The 18,462-nt window shown below is 40.0% G+C and overlaps 1 protein-coding gene across 1 annotated transcript in view; it reads right to left on the reverse strand.

Moving 5' to 3' along the window:
- Positions 1-9,379: 9,379 nt before the first annotated feature.
- Positions 9,380-18,462, reverse strand: part of TGFBRAP1 (transforming growth factor, beta receptor associated protein 1) — a 31,482-nt gene continuing 22,399 nt past the window's right edge. The window contains exons 6-11 of the mRNA XM_010293994.1: positions 17,504-17,561; positions 15,433-15,576; positions 14,237-14,383; positions 12,496-12,655; positions 10,438-10,871; positions 9,380-9,568 (exon numbers count right to left, since the gene is read on the reverse strand). Of these exons, the coding sequence (XP_010292296.1) occupies positions 9,380-9,568; positions 10,438-10,871; positions 12,496-12,655; positions 14,237-14,383; positions 15,433-15,576; positions 17,504-17,561 (1,132 nt within the window). The remainder of the gene's footprint in view (positions 9,569-10,437; positions 10,872-12,495; positions 12,656-14,236; positions 14,384-15,432; positions 15,577-17,503; positions 17,562-18,462) is intronic.

Raw genomic sequence — 18,462 nt, forward strand, 5'->3', positions numbered from 1 at the left:
ACCCTCTCCCAACAGCAAAGGGGATTCTGAAAAATTAACAAAATCCTTCACCTTTTGTTAGTTCCTTTCTATTTTCCCTCCCAGAGTCCTTTAAAGCCTGTGCACACACCAAGATTTCACAAGAAGATACCAACTTATTTATTGTTGAAGAGCTGGGCAGGTGGGAAATCTTTTTTTTTTTTCTTAAAGGCACAGCAAAAAGGAGGGAAAACTCTTACAAAGCCAAGTAAAAAAGGAAAGATGTCAGAGGGAAAACAACTATGTCATGTCCAGCAGACCATGCAGGCAAAATGACGACGGGAACTACCGTTTTTGGCCTTTCCCCGTCCCCTGCTCCAGTGCTGCCTCTCCCAAGGCAGCTCCGTGGCAGAGGGTGCAGCTCAGGAACCGAGGGGAGCCTGCGGGCTCAGCGGAGACCAGCAGCCCCCGAGAGCAGAAGCAGTGGGGCTTTTCCCCAAGGGAGCAAGAAGGGGATGGGTGGAGGGGGCTTTGCAATTTAGGAAGCCACCGAAGTCTGTTCTGAAGCCTAACAAGAAGTCAAAACCTGACCTGACAAGACACAAGGTGGGGGATTTACTTGCAAACCTTTAAAACTTTCTCCCTACCCAACTCATGAGCTTTTTCCATTTTAAGATTGTGCTAGCTCACAACTTCCTGAAGCCTGGCTTTTGCATTCCGAGCCCTCTTGGTGCTTTTAGGGGTACTCGCTTTGAAGAAAGGTCCTGGCAGATCTTCTGCTTGGCTGCCTTCGAATCCTGCCACAGCCTGGCTTCAATCAAGAAAGTCTTTTGATATTTCCTTCCACGGGGAGGAAAGTTATCAGTGCAAGTGATTATTTGTACAAAACACTACACACACTTGTAAGTGACCTGGTATCAGGCAGATGGGAAAACCAAAAGCATAGGGTATCAAGGTGTCAATAATTAATCGTAGCTCAACAAGAGAATTCCTCCCTTCTCCAGCACTGAGATTTCTTTCATTTGTAGTTTTTAGTTTTGACCATCACATTTCTATGGCCATTCAGCATTACAGAGCGAGCGACTTCTGCCAGAAATACTGCTGGCACGATGACGGGGGTACCTAGGGGGGATGTACTGAGTGGCTGCTATCCCGAAGAAGAACTTTCAGGAAGGTTTTGAAGGAGGAGCACTAAACCTTCTGCTTGACAAATTAGTGTGTCACAATAGGCAACAGAGATGCTTTGAAGTAAGATATGACAAGTTAAAACCTAAAGATGGATCAAATAAATACAGAAATGAAAACCTCCTTTCCTCTTTGCAAATGTAAATCCCCAGTGCATAACATTTTTAAAGCAGCAGATACGGATCCATCCTGTGCTCCTCCTTCCCCATCTTCAACTGCTTGTTGTTCAAGCAGAAAAACCCATACTCCTGTCAAACTCTGGCAGCTTTCTGGCATGACGCTGCAGAGTAACCTTATACATTCCAGGGACTAAAGGGATTAAATCATCTTCGCGTGCAGTCTGAGACTTTCAAACAGATATAAAAATCAAGAGCAGATGCTCTTGAAGCTGTCATCAGTAGCTTGTTGTTTTCTAGAAATGCCCTCTTTATTCAGTCCTGTAATATTTCCTCCAAGACAGATGCACCTTTAGCCATTTACCCACCACAGAGTCTTGCGGATGCTTAAGCAATACGTTCCTCTGGCAAAGAGCTGACTAGAAGACATTGGGACCCTTCCCAGTCTGGTTTCAAGCTTCTCAGCACTGGTCTAAAACAACACAACCAACCTGATACAAGTTGACTCTGCTTTGAGTTGGGCTTGGACAACATGGTCTCTGGAGAACACAACCAGCCAACATTTTTCTAGGATTTTAACACATGTTGGGGTGGTTGGGTCCCACTCAATGCAAGTACCATGTTGACAAAAGGCAGTATCTTCAGGGGATTATTGGCAACTGTAGGCAATGGCAATGTTCATGACTGCTGTTATGTTTTCAGGCACTACTATTATCAGTCTCATCGCCTGCTGAAAACCTGCTGTGTGTTCAGCCATCAGTTTTCTGTTGGCAACCTTGGCCTCTTTGACCCTACGCTGTCCTGCAGCTATGGTTGTTGCAGTGAACTGGACCTTTGGGGCTCATTTCTGCCAAAACTCAGCTATGCTCTATTGATTATTTGTCTTGGAAGGAGTTGCCATCTGGATGATTAGCGTGGACCATTTTCTAACCACTGTCTAGAGGCAAAACTAGCTGAAATCCCACCGTGCCAAAGCCACAACTGCTTTTTTTTGGTGCTTTCTGCATTGCCTTTCCTCCACTGACTGGATGGATGGTGGGGGAAATGCAAACCAGGGCTCTCCAGGGTGTATTTCCTGCTGGCTGAGCTAACGAAGTGATGCTTGTTGCAGTAATGTTTTTCATTCCTTTCAGCATCAGGCTGCACTCCAACATTTGCACCCCAAACACCCTCTGTAAGAGCGTCCTGAGCACCCACCAACGTGCCCACAGCCTTTGCTTCAGCCAAAGGAACAAACTTGACCTGATAGGGCTGTAGAACCCTTGCCAGGTGAACGTAGACCTGAACCGCAAAACAAAAGCCTTTCACTACAGTTCCCACTCAGTTTACTGGATTATTACGCTGTTGACTCCACAGCTACGCAGTGCACAACCTGCCTTTGGCATCCAGTAGACGCCTGCAGCATTACTAGAGTCTATATTGCCTGGCTGAGGGCCTACTGTGTCTTCTACTGCCTGAGCACCAAGATGCCTCAAGAGGTTTGACCTGAGCTCAGGCATAAGACATCCAGGATTGTCCCCAAAGTGCCTGAATGAGGAAAAAGAATACAACCTACGCTTCTGATCAGAGCCACTCAACCATCTAAGCTGCAGTTTCGGAGAAGTTGCTGAAAAATCAGGGAAGAACTAGACAAACTGCACAAATTTTGCTTCTGCATCTTTCTGACCACCCCGTGAGTTTTTAGTGCGCAAACCAATCTGGAGAATGAGCAGGTTCCCATTTGTCATTTGGCTTTGAGACATCAGGTAAAACCACAACAGTGCAATACTGTCAAAGCCACACTTGCAACTAAAACCAAGTTGACTGAATGGCACGTAGCTACTGCTCAACAGTCTTTATGATATTATTTCTTTAAACAAACTTACTTGTGGCTAAAAAATGCAGCAACAAAAAAAGAAGTGAAAATAGTGTTTGCATAAACTTGAAACCAGCAGCAAGTCCTGGTGATTAAACAGCATATGCAAAGAACCAAGTGATTTTTAGCACAAGAGCTGTAAAATATTGAGGTGACAGATTAATCTATACCAAAGTTAAACCATGGTTTTGGTGAGGTCTACCCATTTTACAGTTTGCCAGGACAACCATCACATCCACAAACTGCATTTGAGAAAGAGAGGGATGTAGCAGAGAACATACCACCCCCTCAAGATGCACAGGCCCGTACCAATACATAAACCTAGCAGTGACCACTTCTCCCCCTGCCTGGTTACTGCCACATTCTCTTAAATTCTTTTCACTGATGTTTTTTTCAGGGCTGAGAGACATTTCATCCAGTTTTCCCATTTCTCGTTACCCAAAGGCCACTTGCCTACACCTTCTGGCCAGCGTCCTCAGTACATTTCAGTCATGTGCAGGACTTCACCTATATCGTGGTCAGGGAAGATGCAGGGAGAAGACCCAAGCACCTGCAGCGTGGGGCTGGAGACCAGCTGAATTCGGTTGCACCTGGATGTCCTAAACACAGATTCCTTCTTTTTCTGTACTCCTCCTTTGCATTCCTCCCTCCCTGCCTGCCCTTGGAGAGGACACCGGTTTCCTTGGCTTCACCACAGCCTCCTTTCCAGCCCTTAACCACCCTCCCTTTCCTGGGGTTTCCTCATCAGCAGGTCCCTGCTGTGCCACTGTGGTGGCCCTGGCCCCTTCTGCTGGAAGGAGGAAGAGGGGGACACCTGACGCTTGCGCTGAGCCAGGGCCATTACACCTGAGCAGTGAGGAGGAAGACGAGGAACACCGGCTCCCTGCTGTAGAGTCTATAAGCACCAGCCTCATTTCCACATTGCAGGGGTCTCATAACCCCCTTCTGCTGGGGACTTGGGCTAGGCTCTGGCAGTAACCTTGCTTTTGGCCTCCTAAGGTTGAATTAGGGATCTCTCGTAATAAAAGTAAATACAGTCCAACCTCGGTAGCACTTGCATCCGTTTTCCTGAGTTTTTTGTTTTTACTGAAGAGCGCCCAGGTGAGAAGCCGCAGATGAAGCTCACTGTCTACCTGGTCCCCAAGGTGCCTCTGCAAGAGCATCTGCTTTTACTGCTCTCAACTACCAGCCTACGCTCCCAGATCAACACCAGCCCTGTTTCGAGGTCTTCCCCTCTAAACATTTTAGCACTTCTGTTCGTATTGCTCCAGGATGTCCACGCACCCGTCGCTGACCAGACCCCCCAAGTAACCGCTGGCTATAACCATGGAAGGGGTGGCTTTGGCTAACGCAGAGGCAGATCAAGATCTTCCAAATCTGTAACGGCAGTAGCTGCTTTCAGTAAAAACCCAGATTCAGTCGAGGAAGAGGTAAAAACAAAGTAAAACTTCTTCCCCAGGGTAAAATTCACTAGTTTTTCAGAACACCTGTTTATCTCCATTAACGCCCTGCGCTTGCTTAATTCAGCCTTCGTCATCTGACCACCTCTGTCAGTCACCTGGATGAATCCTCGGCTTACCACTGAAGAATCTTTCTCCTTCACTTGGCCATTCACATCCCAGGGTTTATATATCTAGGAATGAATGACAGAAACATAATTAAAAGATTTTTTTATTAAAAATCAACATATTTATACATTTGTACATTCCACATACTGCTGTGTATGTTCACCAACATAACCATTAAGTCAGAAAGCATTAACAGTACAGATTTCCATCTGAACAAATTTACTGCAGGGGAACTTCAGTTTTGTCATTAATCAGACATTACAGAATGTCATTAACTTTTTTTTCCCTTTAAAAGTAGCAGCACATTTAATTATCAGTGTGCACAAGCCGTAAGCCCCAAAGTGTTGTACAGCAAGAGAAAAATTAATTAGTAAATATAGGCGATGGGAGGAGCGCTCACAATGAAAATGTATTACTTGCTGCCTATTATAGACAGCGGGATGTTAATAAACCACTTAGAGCTATGCGGCATAGAGACTGCAGCAAACTGGGAAGAGCAATAAATAAAAAGTTACTTCCTGATACAATTGTACAAAATAAAATGTTTTCTACTGTCACTCGGGATAGGAGTCCTGCAAAGAACGGATGTTGTTATAAAGATTCATCTGAGTCAGGATAATGCTTGTTGTGTGCAACCATGTAACGAAGGTCTCTGAGAACATACACATACTCGATCGCTACCACCACCTCTCCACAGCTGACGTTATTAGGGTTTCATGTGGTTGACGTAATCAAGTGAGATTCTTATTGCACAAAGACAGGTGCGCTCAGGAGTCCACCCAGAACTCTCAAGATTTACACCCATGTCAATTAAGTGCTGGAAGAGTGACATTAGTCAGGTAACAAAGGCTGGAGATTGGGAGCAGGGGGAGCGAAGAGAAGTTCTCACCGTAACCCGCACTCCCACGCACACCTGAGCCACCGCAGAACCGGCCGCCCGAAGGAGTCAGGTCACAGGTACCCGTGGTGCGTGCCGCGCCATGAAAACCAACTGCTTGTTTTCTCCAGACTTTGAGATCAGTATTCTTGTAATATTATCAGTGTGATAACTTATCCCTTTAAATCACAGACATGAAGATCTGAGTTCTTTCTCATAAACGTACAGCCCTTAACCTTATTTCAAGCAGAGTGCCAAATTCTGGGCCGTTTTTCTCATTAGTTTTTTTCATCTCTTTTTAACTTGGAGAGGGGAAAAACTGCATAAGATGACATGTACACGTCATAGGTAATTTTTATGTGAGGAAGCGTGGAGATATGAAAGAGTAGAAAAGGGCTTAAGGATTGCATTAGTGAGTGCTATGGGGAATGGCTAAAAAAAAAAAAGTAAGAACTACAGTATTTCTGTAAACTAGAAGCTTCACGTTAAGCAAGCGTGCCGCAATATCTGCAAAAGCATCTGTGTGAAAGACTAATCTCATTTATTACGTCCTGAATCACAGACAGACTGTCACATTAAAAAAAAAAATCTGCACTACTGTTTTGGTCTTCACACATACAAAGTTGGAGGAGACTCACTGGAGGGGAAAAAAGTGAGAGATGAATTACAAACAGAAATAATTTAGCAAGAGCTAAATGAAGAAGAAATATTCTGACAGAATCTCCTCTCTCCAAGGTCAGGTCTAAGACACCACATTCCCTAACTGGAGAGAAAAAGCTTGCGTCAAGCTTGAACTCCCACAACCCACTTAATTTCCAAACTAGAAGGACAGTCAAAGAAATACTCCTCTTTCCTGGCTCTCCTCCTTCACGTACAGAGTCAGCAATGACCAGATTACCAGTCACTCCCTCGTCGCCGCTGCAGCCATACCAGAAGAACTTACCACAGTAGCGATGCTGCCCCAGGACTTCAGGTACATAAAAGAAGGACGAGCAAACTGACAGTGCCAAAATAAGAGAAGGAATGAACTCGGGTTCTTCAGTCTGAAGTTCTCTTACACAAGGGGTGTTGTAGTTGTCCTACCTAATTTTCACAATTTTCTGGTGATAAAGCAGACCTTTCACAAATTTTCTGGTGATAAAGCACAGAATACCACACACCGCTCTGAGGCAGGCTGTCATCTCCTCTGGTTCAGTATTATCCCAATTGGGCAAGGCTGCACGCACACTGGAAGAGCATCCTCCACCTGCCACCTCCCTGCTGAGATCTTGCTCTACCTCAGCCTTGCGTCAGTTTTTTTGCTTTTTTGTTTTGTTAACCGTGGGACTTCCATATTAATTCATCCAAATGAGTTCCAGTATAAAATTTAACAGAGCATCAGGTAACAATGTATGAATCAAATGTCAGTATTTTTCCAGTCCACACTTCTGGGGGGCTAAAAGAAATAGATCCCCCAACTTAAATATTAATCACCCTTTTGGTCATCTGTGATTGCAAATATGCTACCTTGCATTATTCCAATTTCTGTATTTGTTCTGTATGTACAATTATCATTACAGCTGTATTTTAGCCGAAGTACAAATCTGAAAAAATTATCAAATATTAATAAAGAATTGTTTAAGCTTTTACAGACATACTTTTTCATGCAATAACAATTAAGAACTTTCTTGTGGTCTGGAATGATATGTTATCTATTCCACTGCAACCCTAGTTGACAAGGCTAAGTTCATCACTACCTAGTGGCTAGAATTAGTCTTAATCATGGAGAGTGATATTTTTAGTACCTCCTTAGTACTTAAGAGTTAGTTACAGTTAGAGTACTGTTTTAGTACCTCCTTACTAGGCAGGAGCAAAGCATATTGAGGATGCTTGCAGCAAAAGAAAGTATTTCTTATGAATTGCATGCTACCATACGCAAAAGGCTTATGGCATATTTGTAAAATCACTTCCTCTCTATAAGCAAGTATTTTGAGGACAGGGGACTACAAATTTGTCTATGTCATCAATGCCAGTTGTATACACAATGTTTGAAAACCATGCATACAACATACAGAAGAATCTGCTCATACCAGTGCAACACAGGAGAATCACTCATGCCAGGATTAAGTCAGAAATGCCCACATTTGTCTTTTTAGGAAGATGGCTTTCATTAAACGTGGATTACATGACTTACTAAAAAGCACTACAAATTTCCTTACTAGGATTTTATTTATTTTTGAAAACCAAACACAACAGCTATACTTTTCTAATTTCTGGAAAGAGAAAGATTCAAAGGCCTTTTGCTTCAAAGACAAAGAAATGGATATTCCATCCCCCCCAGATGTAGTCTAGTTGCCTCTTCCCAGAGGCAGCACTATGCTTACAAGGCTGTTTCATAAGCCAACCTCTCCCTAACAGGAGACCTCTGACAAGACAGCATCTAGAAGATACCATGCAGACATCCCATTTTGCTGAAAGTCTCCACTCTGATTTGGAACGCTGAAACAGTGAGCAGCCATACTAACTCAACTGCATGTGGGTCAGTAAGCTTGGTATTTATTAGAGCTTTACAGAATTAAAAGAAATGCTTTGACTTTGAAATACTTTTATTTAAAGTCGTCACTTTTTAACATCTCTTGTGGGAAGCTGCTTCTTTTAAACTGATTACTTCAAAATGATTAAACAGCAATATGAATACTCATCAGGGCAATTAAGTAAAGGGTTTTTGTTGTTATTTGAAAAAAACCACCTTTGTTTACACAATGTTTTGTAGAATGTAACAAATCCAGTACCCCTGTAGTGCACCTCTGTAGATTCCTTCCTAATTACACCTTCTTTCCATGATTTTGATTGCACAAAGTCATCCACAAGTACTAAAACCCATCCTTATGGAGTTTCAATCTGCCTAAGTTATGTTATAGCAAACATTTAGCACATAACCTGTACACTTACGTATCACCTACATCTTTATTCTCCAAAGAAACTCTAGAATGATATAAGATCAATTTATTCAACTGTATGTACAGTATATTTGCATATTAATAAATAAATCAATATTAAAGTTAAGGTCTCTTGCCCCATATAAAAGTGACTACAGTCTGACCAGACAATCAGACTTTGTTTTTTTTCTTCTTCCAAGCACAGCCGTGTGACTGAGGCTATCGGTTTCCACTCAGTTTATTACAGTAACTATAGGAGTAGAAAACTAATGGACCAGTGCTTACATTTCAATTCTATATAGCATGGGCGGGGGGGGGGGCAGGGAGAAGGCAGAAGTACTAAAAAGTGCATCAAAACCCAACAATTTGTAGAGCTTCATGATGTGATCATGGGAAGAGAACCCAGCCCAAAAGAGAACATGTTGCAGCAAACATTATAACCAACACATGTTTTTGTCTTGATAGTAAGCTGCATGATGCCAGTCTTGTGATGTAATCTTCCAAGAACTCCAACTCCAATAGATGCCATCTCCACCTCTACAAATTTATCAACACCATGTGCAGTGCAAAGTGACCTTTCTTAAAATGTTTGCCTTGTCTCCATAACATTCATCCTCATTGTGAAGAAAAGGCCCATTTTCTTTAATTGTTTATTACTATATACAGAAGAGCCTATATTTGCACCTCTCCATTTCTGGTAGTGAATTTTCTTTTCTATCTACATTCATTAGAAATCAAAAAAGGTAAGTGGCGATATTTCATATTTAGTGGAAGTCTTCCCATTAATCCAATGACTAGCTGTTCATCTTGATTTATATCTAAAGTAGCTGCACTTCGTTCTTTTTTCCAGCCCACTTTCAATGGGGTGTAAGTCATGGGAACCTGTGGGACTGGAACATGTTTCAAGTCTGATTGCTGGAGCTGGAACAGTGATGAGTCATGTTTGAATTCAGATGACTGTTAGCAGCACAGTGTGTGTGGACCATACCCCCATTTGGGTATCTTACAAATACAGGCTCGCAGAAAGGGTTTTGGCACACCTGACAGACCTTTTTGTCCGAAAGAAGAATTGGGGTTCCTTTTTGTTTAACCTAAAGAGAGTGGAAAAAAATCCAAACATGAATCTAGCAAGAAAGGAAGGGAAATTACAAGGCATATAATTTCAACTGTACCAAATGCACAAACCTGATCAATTATAGAGGTAGTATAGTAAAAGATAGCTTGAACTATTCAACTTGAATTCAATTTCCACATGCATACTCATTCATTTTCATGTTTCCTCTTAAGTACTACTTTTTTTTTTCCCTTTGTTTAATAAAGAAAAGCACTCACACATTTAATGCAACTGAAAACCCGATGCAGCTTCCTAAACAAAGTCACAGGACAAGTCCACAGCAAACTGAGCACTGATGCATTTTTATTCCAGTCATATTCTGCTGGATATACCGTCATTAGAACTAAACAGATTTAAGAATCTGCTGGGAGCTTTAAACAACATGGCTCTAGCTAGGAATAGAAGAAAGCTTCACAAGTGAATTTACCACTAACAAAAGCTGCTAACAAGCTTCAATTAATACTAAGTGCTGGGTAAATTTTTTTGCAAATTTTGACAGGTCTTAATCCTAGTGAAAAAAATACTAACTCAAATTTGTTAAAGCTTCTGCTAGAAATTCGTTAATCTGTAAATCCCAGATTCACTTTCGTTCAGCCCAGTTCACCAAAGTTGTTCCTATTTCAAGGCCTCCACCTTCTCCTTTTGTTTTATAGAGAAAGCATAAAATTAAATCTGAATCTAGTAGTCATGGCAAAGAACTAATAAATGCAGGAAGTAAAATTGCCAAGGACATGAAGACAAGTTTGTCCTAATTCTTCAAACTTCTGATTATTATATATCAAAGGACTTAACGGTAAAGCTTCAAAGTGCCTCTACTTAAAAAAAAAAGACAAATAAACAACCTACCTTCTCATGTTTGTAGATTAAGTTTTCAGCTTGTGCTAACCCAAGTGCAGTCTGAGTCATTCTTTTTGTATGAATGCTTTGCCTCACTGCTCCAGCCAGGAATGGGGAGAGGAGCTGCACTGACCAGGTGTCAGGCACCAGCTGCAAAACTAGAGCCGCATCAAATTCAGCAGCGTGGTTATTCAAGAGATCCACAGCAGCCATGACTAGTGCACAATCTGAAGCGCCTGGATTCAGATACACTGACAGCAGCATATGGAAAAGCCTCCGTCTGTACTGCACATCTCTGTTCTCAGAGTTCCATGTACAGTAATCTTCAGCAGCATGGAAGTCCTTTAACTTGTGGACAAGGATATGCAAAGCCTTCTCATGTTCTTCTAGTTTTCCATATAAAATTGCACTTTCCATATGAAGGTCTGTGCCCTGGATTTTGTCTGTTAAATGAGAAACAAGGCAATATTTGCTCAGTGGAGAAGATGACTACTCCCTCTCCCAGAGTCAATGCAAACAAGCCCATAGAACTCAACTCCGGCTATTTTTGCAGGGATGCTGGCAACTATAAAGAGGACAGATGTTTCTAAGTACAAGAACACCTAGCTGTATGGAAATACATCCGAAACAAAAGAACACCACAAAATACAGGAAAAAGAAATTACTAAATAACAGGTGATAAAACCAGTGTCACTGACATCTTTTAAATTCTAGCACGTCAGTCTTGCACGTTTCTGCACACACTGCTACTACGTATGATAAACTGCAAGATGAAGCTGCAATATTTTTAATCTCTGCTTCTCCCAATATTCGAGAAAGCTACAGAATAGTTTAAAGTCCGTAAAAGATAATAGAGATCAAATAGTACTTCCCTTTAAGAAAAGGGCACTACAAACCCTTAATCCAGTCTGACAGTTTAAACAGTCAGCGACAGGCAGGGGGAATGGCAAGTTCATTTGGCATTTCAAGATAAAGTAGAAAATCCTCTACTTATTGTAAAGGTGATAAAGATTTGGCATAGGCCTCTGTAAAAGGTATGGAAATATGGTGTTTTTCTCCCCAGAATATTTTGTTTATCAAGGAGGAACACACTATCATGCACTGATCTTACCTTCACGTAAGATAAGAATTGTCATGTAAGAAATCCTGTGTTTTGGGAGTACACGGATTTCAAGAGAATAATCCATCTTGTAACTCTTGCCCTTAAAAATTTGGTTAAAACTTCAAAGATGAAAAAGAGCAAGAGTTTCAATGACTATTATACTTGTACATTATCTGTCATATAATGTTTTGCTGACTGCAAAGGCAAGGGGACATTAAACACTGGTAAATCATTTTAGTTGCTAGTCAGCAACTAAATTTTATTTCCACATCCACTGTATCTTTCCACTGAATTTCTTAAACACATTTCACATCTTTCAGTACAACAACAAGTCATTTCCCTTTCATCCACTGTTCCAGTGGAAACATTAAAAATAAACAATAAAAATTAGCCATCATAAACACTGGCCAAGGAAAAAATTTAGCTCAACGGTTGCTTGCCTTATACCAACAGTAAGAGGTATGTTGCACTTTTCACTCGAGAAGATGCTCATACTTTTCGTTTAGCATGAACCCCAGCTCTTGGGGTGAGGGTGGGTTATAGACAACAAGCAAGTCCTTGGTAATGAGATTCCTCAAAGCTTTGCCTCAGTTCACTGAGAAACAGACTGCTTAAATAAACTTGTAAGTCTTCCATTTGCAAAAGACTGTCGCAAGTTACACGCCCATCATTAAAAAGAAACTGTCTATAAATTAAGAAGGTAATTGTATGAAGATATTTTTTCTAGCGAGTTTGGTATTCTGTCTTTGGTGCAAACATATCATTGTACCTCACAAACTATGGGAGATCGAAGAGAACGCTAACAGATATACTTTCTAAATTAACTTGGTTCTGTTAGAAATACAGATAGTAAGCCTGTCAACCAAATACACTTAGAAAACTCAGATCTTTTAGTTTTCTATGAGGACTTCAGTTTCCTGCTTGAACTGACATATAGCATTTGTAATAGACAACATGCACCTTACCCAAAATAAAGTGAATTCTATAAAGATCAGATTTCTGAAGAAGACTGCGTAGTTTAAACAGCAGTTCAGTTGTTTCTGCACAATTATCTGTGATCACAGATTTTAGCTGAAGTATTGCCTCCAAGTACAAGACAGCTAGATGAGTATGGTACTTTTCTTTCTATAGATGAAAAGAACAGTGTTAGCTCAGTTTACAAAGACAACCCCTTCTCTCCACCAATAAGTCATGAATATTTACATAATTACATAGAAAAGTGTTTTATTAATTTAATTCAAATTAATCAGAAAGTCTTTTGTTCATGCTGATAGACAACTTATTCAGACCAACTTCACAAAATACACTATACATATAGTATGAGATTCTCTCGTTCATTAATGCAGGTATTTCCAAAGTGTAGATATGAAACGCCTTATTCCTAAATCCCTCACCTTAAATAAACAAACTCTACAAATAGCTTTTCTTGTACAAAAATTATTTCCTTTCAAAAGTCCACCTAATGAAAGTCAATGCAGTAAAGCAGATTTCTCTCCTTTGAGTACAAGTACTATCTCCACTGTGCCTTCTCCTTTTTCCCCCCTTGTAAGATGAGTAGTTTTGATATAATTCATTCTTCCTCATATTCAGGTAAGTTCTTTGACCTTTTCTATTTCTGCAATAAAATCTGACAAAGCCACCAAAGGTGGACAAGCACTCTGAAGGCGCAAATTTTTTTGTGTTATCCACTACCCAGAATTCATCAAAACAAGTTGATGATTTGACTGTTTGAAACATTCTCACTAAAGCATTAACAATAATGTAGTACTTTCTAAAGCCCAAATCAATTTATAACCCAGTCTCTACTAAGCAGGTAGAGTAGATTTACTTAAAAATTATTTTTGTTACAAATATTCTACAAGGCACTATATTTAACTCAAAAAGTTTGTTTGAAAATATTCACGACACCAGTACATTCATCCGTCATGCTGTCACACACCTTGACATATTTGCAATAGAGACAGAGGGAAACCACTGATCTAGCATGTGTATTTGAACAATGTAAATTAGTGAACTGGTCATCAGTTCTGCTGACTTATTTAAATGTTCAATTCCTTGCCTTACTTGCAGGTTAAAGTAACTTCTCCCATGCTTAAAACGTCTCATATCCAAGTACTGTAATGTTTGTCTGCTTCTGTATTGTGCTTAAAAATCCAGAGGTAGAATATACTGTCACTGACGACTTGTCAACACATCTTTTGGACGTTCAACAACTAGAGTTATTTGGAATTCTACAGTGAGAAGTGCACGGCTTAATTCTATCATTAATTGCTCAAATCTCTCCAGAAGGACAGAATAAAATGTACCTACTTGTAAAACACTGAATTAGCAATTTTAGTATACTGCTGCCACAGTGCAGTAGGATTAGCAGTTGCTCAACTGTTTTTTCTATGATCTTACCAGATGAGATTTAAGCCTCATCAGTGAAACAGAAAGTATACAATAATCAGACATAAAAAACCAAAACCTCTGAGGGGAGGTAAGCAACTGTCTTGCCATCACAAGAGCTGAAAAGTTTAAAATAATGCAGGTATCCGCCCTCATCTTCTACTTTAACCTTAAAGCCACTCCCTCCCTACTCAGAGTACATCTGAAAGCATTCAAATTATGCTTATTTATTCTAGACTTTGGCTTTTTATCAGAGTTGTTCATCATCATCTGCATTCTGAATCCTATACCTGTTTTTAGTATTCTTGCAGGACTCACCTCTATTTTTCTTTCCAATACTAGATGTTCTAGATATTTAACACGTGCTTTAGGATATTTGTTAAGGCAACTGATGATATCATCTGGATTAATGTTGTTTTTCTCCTGTTCTTCCAAAGGCCTTTTAGTGAAAATCTGCACACCAATCTAGAAAGAGTTAATTGCATTTAAGAACCCAGTGGCAACCATTTTATTACCTTTTTATTTTAAATACTTATTTAACAGCACTATCAGATTAGTTAGCACATTATTCAGGAAGGTAACGCAAAACCCTGCTCAACCCACCAAGATTACACTACTCTGTGCTTATTGTGCTCGCTCACTCCTATCTCCATTATCTCAATTCATAGTCTATACATTGTCCAGCCTGTAAACCTTGTGTTGGGCACAACCTCCACCAGCCACAAAAAAGCATTAAACAGATCTGCGTAACAGCAGAACAAGAGACTTCAGCTTTTGCAGCAAGAAAGCGTAAGTTACAGACCAGAATGTCTACAGTCTTCTCAAATGTGATGTTATACACAGAGCAAGACACTTCTATAATGACCAAAATAGAAATCTATCATTGCATGTAATAACTGAGCTTTAAATTTATATTAATTTGGCAGTGGCAAGTTCCAAAGCACAGACTCTCTCATACAGCATCAAGCATGCCATTTAACAGCACACCACACTAATGGATGTTACAAAGTTGTGGGTTTTTAAACTTTTTTTTATTTTCGTGGATTAATTTAATTCTTGTAGCAATGAGGTATTGTCTTGAATGAAGGCTATTCATTCCGTGTCTTAGTGTATCCGTCCCTGGAATCCTTTTAGAAAAGAAATAGCAGCAACAGTCAACATGTTAGGTGTTTTTTTCATTTTTTTTAATTTCTTTTTAAGATCTGAAAATTATCTTGATTAATATGAAGAAAAACAGATGACATGCTGTATCTTTCATTGTACAGAATGGCCTAAACTTTGTTTTCAGACGAAAAAGAGGCAATTATCACTAGCACTTGTTAACAGAAGAACCTAAAAGAATTGAGAAACCTGAAGTTTTCTTCTGTTGTTCACTGTTTAACTGGCATGAAATAAGCTGCAAAAACGGTCCAATTAGCTATCAGGATGGAACAATGTTAATGAACGCCCAAACACCACTGCAGGGAAATACTTTATATTTATGATGTTCCGTGAGAAGTACACCGATCACAAACCTCTTCATTTTTTTGTAAAACCCATTCAGAGTATTTCCACACTAGATCTTGGTCTGAGCAGAACGTGAGGAAGTCTACTATATATTCATAGAGATCTGAACGTGTAGAATCTTGAATGTCTCCATCAACTATTTTCACCCATAACTGCAACAAAAGCACACACAGATTAAAGTGCTTAAAACATGTACTAACTCTTCCAACTCAAATTTATGTGAGCCACTACAACATGTAGTATTAGCTACTGGCACTTGTGGCATTAGAAAGAGCTCCTAGGAATATCAGTTGCAAGGGACCTCACTGGTCACTAAATGTATGCCTCCTCTCCATCACAGGCTTTTCTTGCACTTGACGTATTCAGTTACTTCAGACCCTTTATCTTACTGATTCTCATTCTAAGAGTGATTGGACAAATACTTCAGGAGGAGGCACACTAATCAGAAAGCAAGCTTTGGATAAAAAGTCCTTTTCTCCAATGCATGGTATACTTTTCATGTGTTCTGTGTGTGCAAGATTAAAAGCAAATGATGCGAACAATTTAGAAAAAAAATCTGATTTTTTACTCTTCTTTCATTTTGACTGAAGAACTTTAAATTACACATGAGATTATTTTTATATGCATTATAATTGGAATTAAAAGGTGCCACATCTAGTACACCAGTTTAGCAATAAACCTGATTCCTTGAAACGTGAAGAAAAATATCTTGCACGTGACAAAGGTACATACTGTTTTTGTTGTTCTTACTGGTTTTCTGCTCAGGAAATTACTGTTCACATAGTGACTTGAACGCATTTCACAGTGTTACTGTGATTAATGTACTCAAAAAGCCACATAGTAAGACAAACTAATTAAGGTATCGGATATAGTCTGAGACATATATGCTATTTATTGATCATGAACATATTAATTTTTCTAGATGAATTTTTGCAGACAGGAATAACAAAATTATTTAGTGTGCATTCTACAGACCACCGCTAGTCTTAGTCACATCAGAAAGGGGTCTAACTAACTCTATCTAACCCAGCTAAAACCCAGACATCTTGCAGAACGTGTTCACTGCCCATCATCAAATAAGGAAATAAGCTCTCAGTTGCTGTCAGTGTCTGCCACGAGATTACAATACCGCTTTGCTGTGTGTATACAGATTAATCAGCACAAGATATGTTCCTGAAGTCGCTCAAACACCTTTTTAAGTGATCTCTTGATTATTTTAGCACGTCTGTCCATCTTTTAAGAGTACAAACTGTCCTGGTTTCAGCCAGGGTAGAGTTAATTTTCTTCACAGAAGCTAGTGTGAGGATATGTTTTGGATTTGGGATGAGAAAATGTTGATAACGTGCTGATGTTTTGAGTTGTTGCTAAGTAGTCAAGGACAGTCCAGCTTCTCATGCTGGCCTGTCAGCGAGAAGGCTGGGGGTGCACAGGAAGCTGGGAAGGGACACAGCCGGGACAGCTGGCCCAGGCTGGCCAAAGAGATACTCCATACCCTATAATGTCATGCTCAGTATATAAAGCTGGGACAAAGAAGAAGGAAGGGGTGGAAGGACGTTCAGAGTTATGGCATCTGTCCTCCCAAGAAACCATTACGCATGATGGAGCCCTGCTTCCCTGGCGATGGCTGAACCCCTGCCTGCCCATGGGGAGTGGTGAATGAATTCCTTGTTTTGCTTTGCTTGCGTGCATGGCTTTTGCTTTACTTATTAAACTGTCTTTATCTCAAACCATGAATTTCCTCACTTTTACTCTTCTGATTCTCTCCCCCATCCCACCGTGGGGGAGTGAGCAAGCGGCTGCGTGGTGCTTAGTTGCCGGCTGGGGCTAAACCACGACAGATGGTTCTGGTATGCACAGTTTTGCTTAAAAAAATAGCATACAAACATTTAAATAGCTGTCATCTTCAGTAAGCTCTTCAGGTGTTTCATATCTAGCACATTTATTTATTCAAGGAAGTTTCTCTTATAAACACACATCACCACTTTTCAAACAGATAAATTAGCACCTCAGATTTTTGTCTCAGAGGTAAACTGGTATTTTGGAATGGTTTACAGATGACACTAAAAGCTTTATTCTAACCTGAAGTGCTGCAGCATCCTGACCATTGTAGTGATACAGGAGACCAAGGGCAAAATACCTGTATAGAAAGAGAAAGTAATATTAAAAAGGCTAGATCTTTCCTACCAATTTCATTATGATTTGATTAGCACAGAATATAACAAATAATTGCTTACAGTGACACGTACACTGCCATATCTACACTTGAAGAAGTGTCTGTAGGCTCTTTTTCAGAATCAAAGGAGACTTCTGTCCTAGAAATGTGTCTGTGTCTCTCCTGTCTCTGAGACAGTTTCTAGTTATTAGCTCCAACTTAAACAAAGTATGTGTCAAAATAAAGATGACTCCCATGCCATTCTTTGAATTGTATATACAGATTTAACACACCGCTCCAAATAATAAATATTCCTCCAATAATTAATCAGGTGTCATTAAATCAAATTTTTATGATGCTTTTGCTTAAAACTCTGCTTTACTATCAGAACCACTTTCTTCTTCACTACAGCATGAAATCAAGTCAGGCAAGGAAGAGCTTTGCACAGTGCCTTTAAAAAGTTTTTATGTGTATTGTAATAAAAATACAGCTAAAGCTCTCTAATGGCTATTCTCATGGAACAACGTTCTACCATTCATGTTTGCAAAAGTTTGCCATACAAACCATACTTACCAAGAAGATTTAACAAAACACCTGAAATAAATGAAACTAAATCTAACCACAATGAAAGACTCCTCACCACCACTGTAGCTGCTACTACTGCACCACACATTTTAAAGATTAAAGAAATCAAATCAAGACAGAGGCACCACCTACAACTGGAGTTCGTATTTTACACATTTGCTATCTAGTGTTTCCTGCTTAATGACAGTCAATTCTCCACCTGCTGGCAATTCCAGTTTGAAGTCATTTGCAGTCAACTTGCTTTTGGTGAATCAGTGGAAGCACAGGAAGTATGCAATTCAAAAGTAAGATCTCTTTCACT

Source organism: Phaethon lepturus, unplaced genomic scaffold, assembly GCF_000687285.1.
Source record: "Phaethon lepturus isolate BGI_N335 unplaced genomic scaffold, ASM68728v1 scaffold16089, whole genome shotgun sequence".
NCBI lineage: Eukaryota > Metazoa > Chordata > Aves > Phaethontiformes > Phaethontidae > Phaethon > Phaethon lepturus.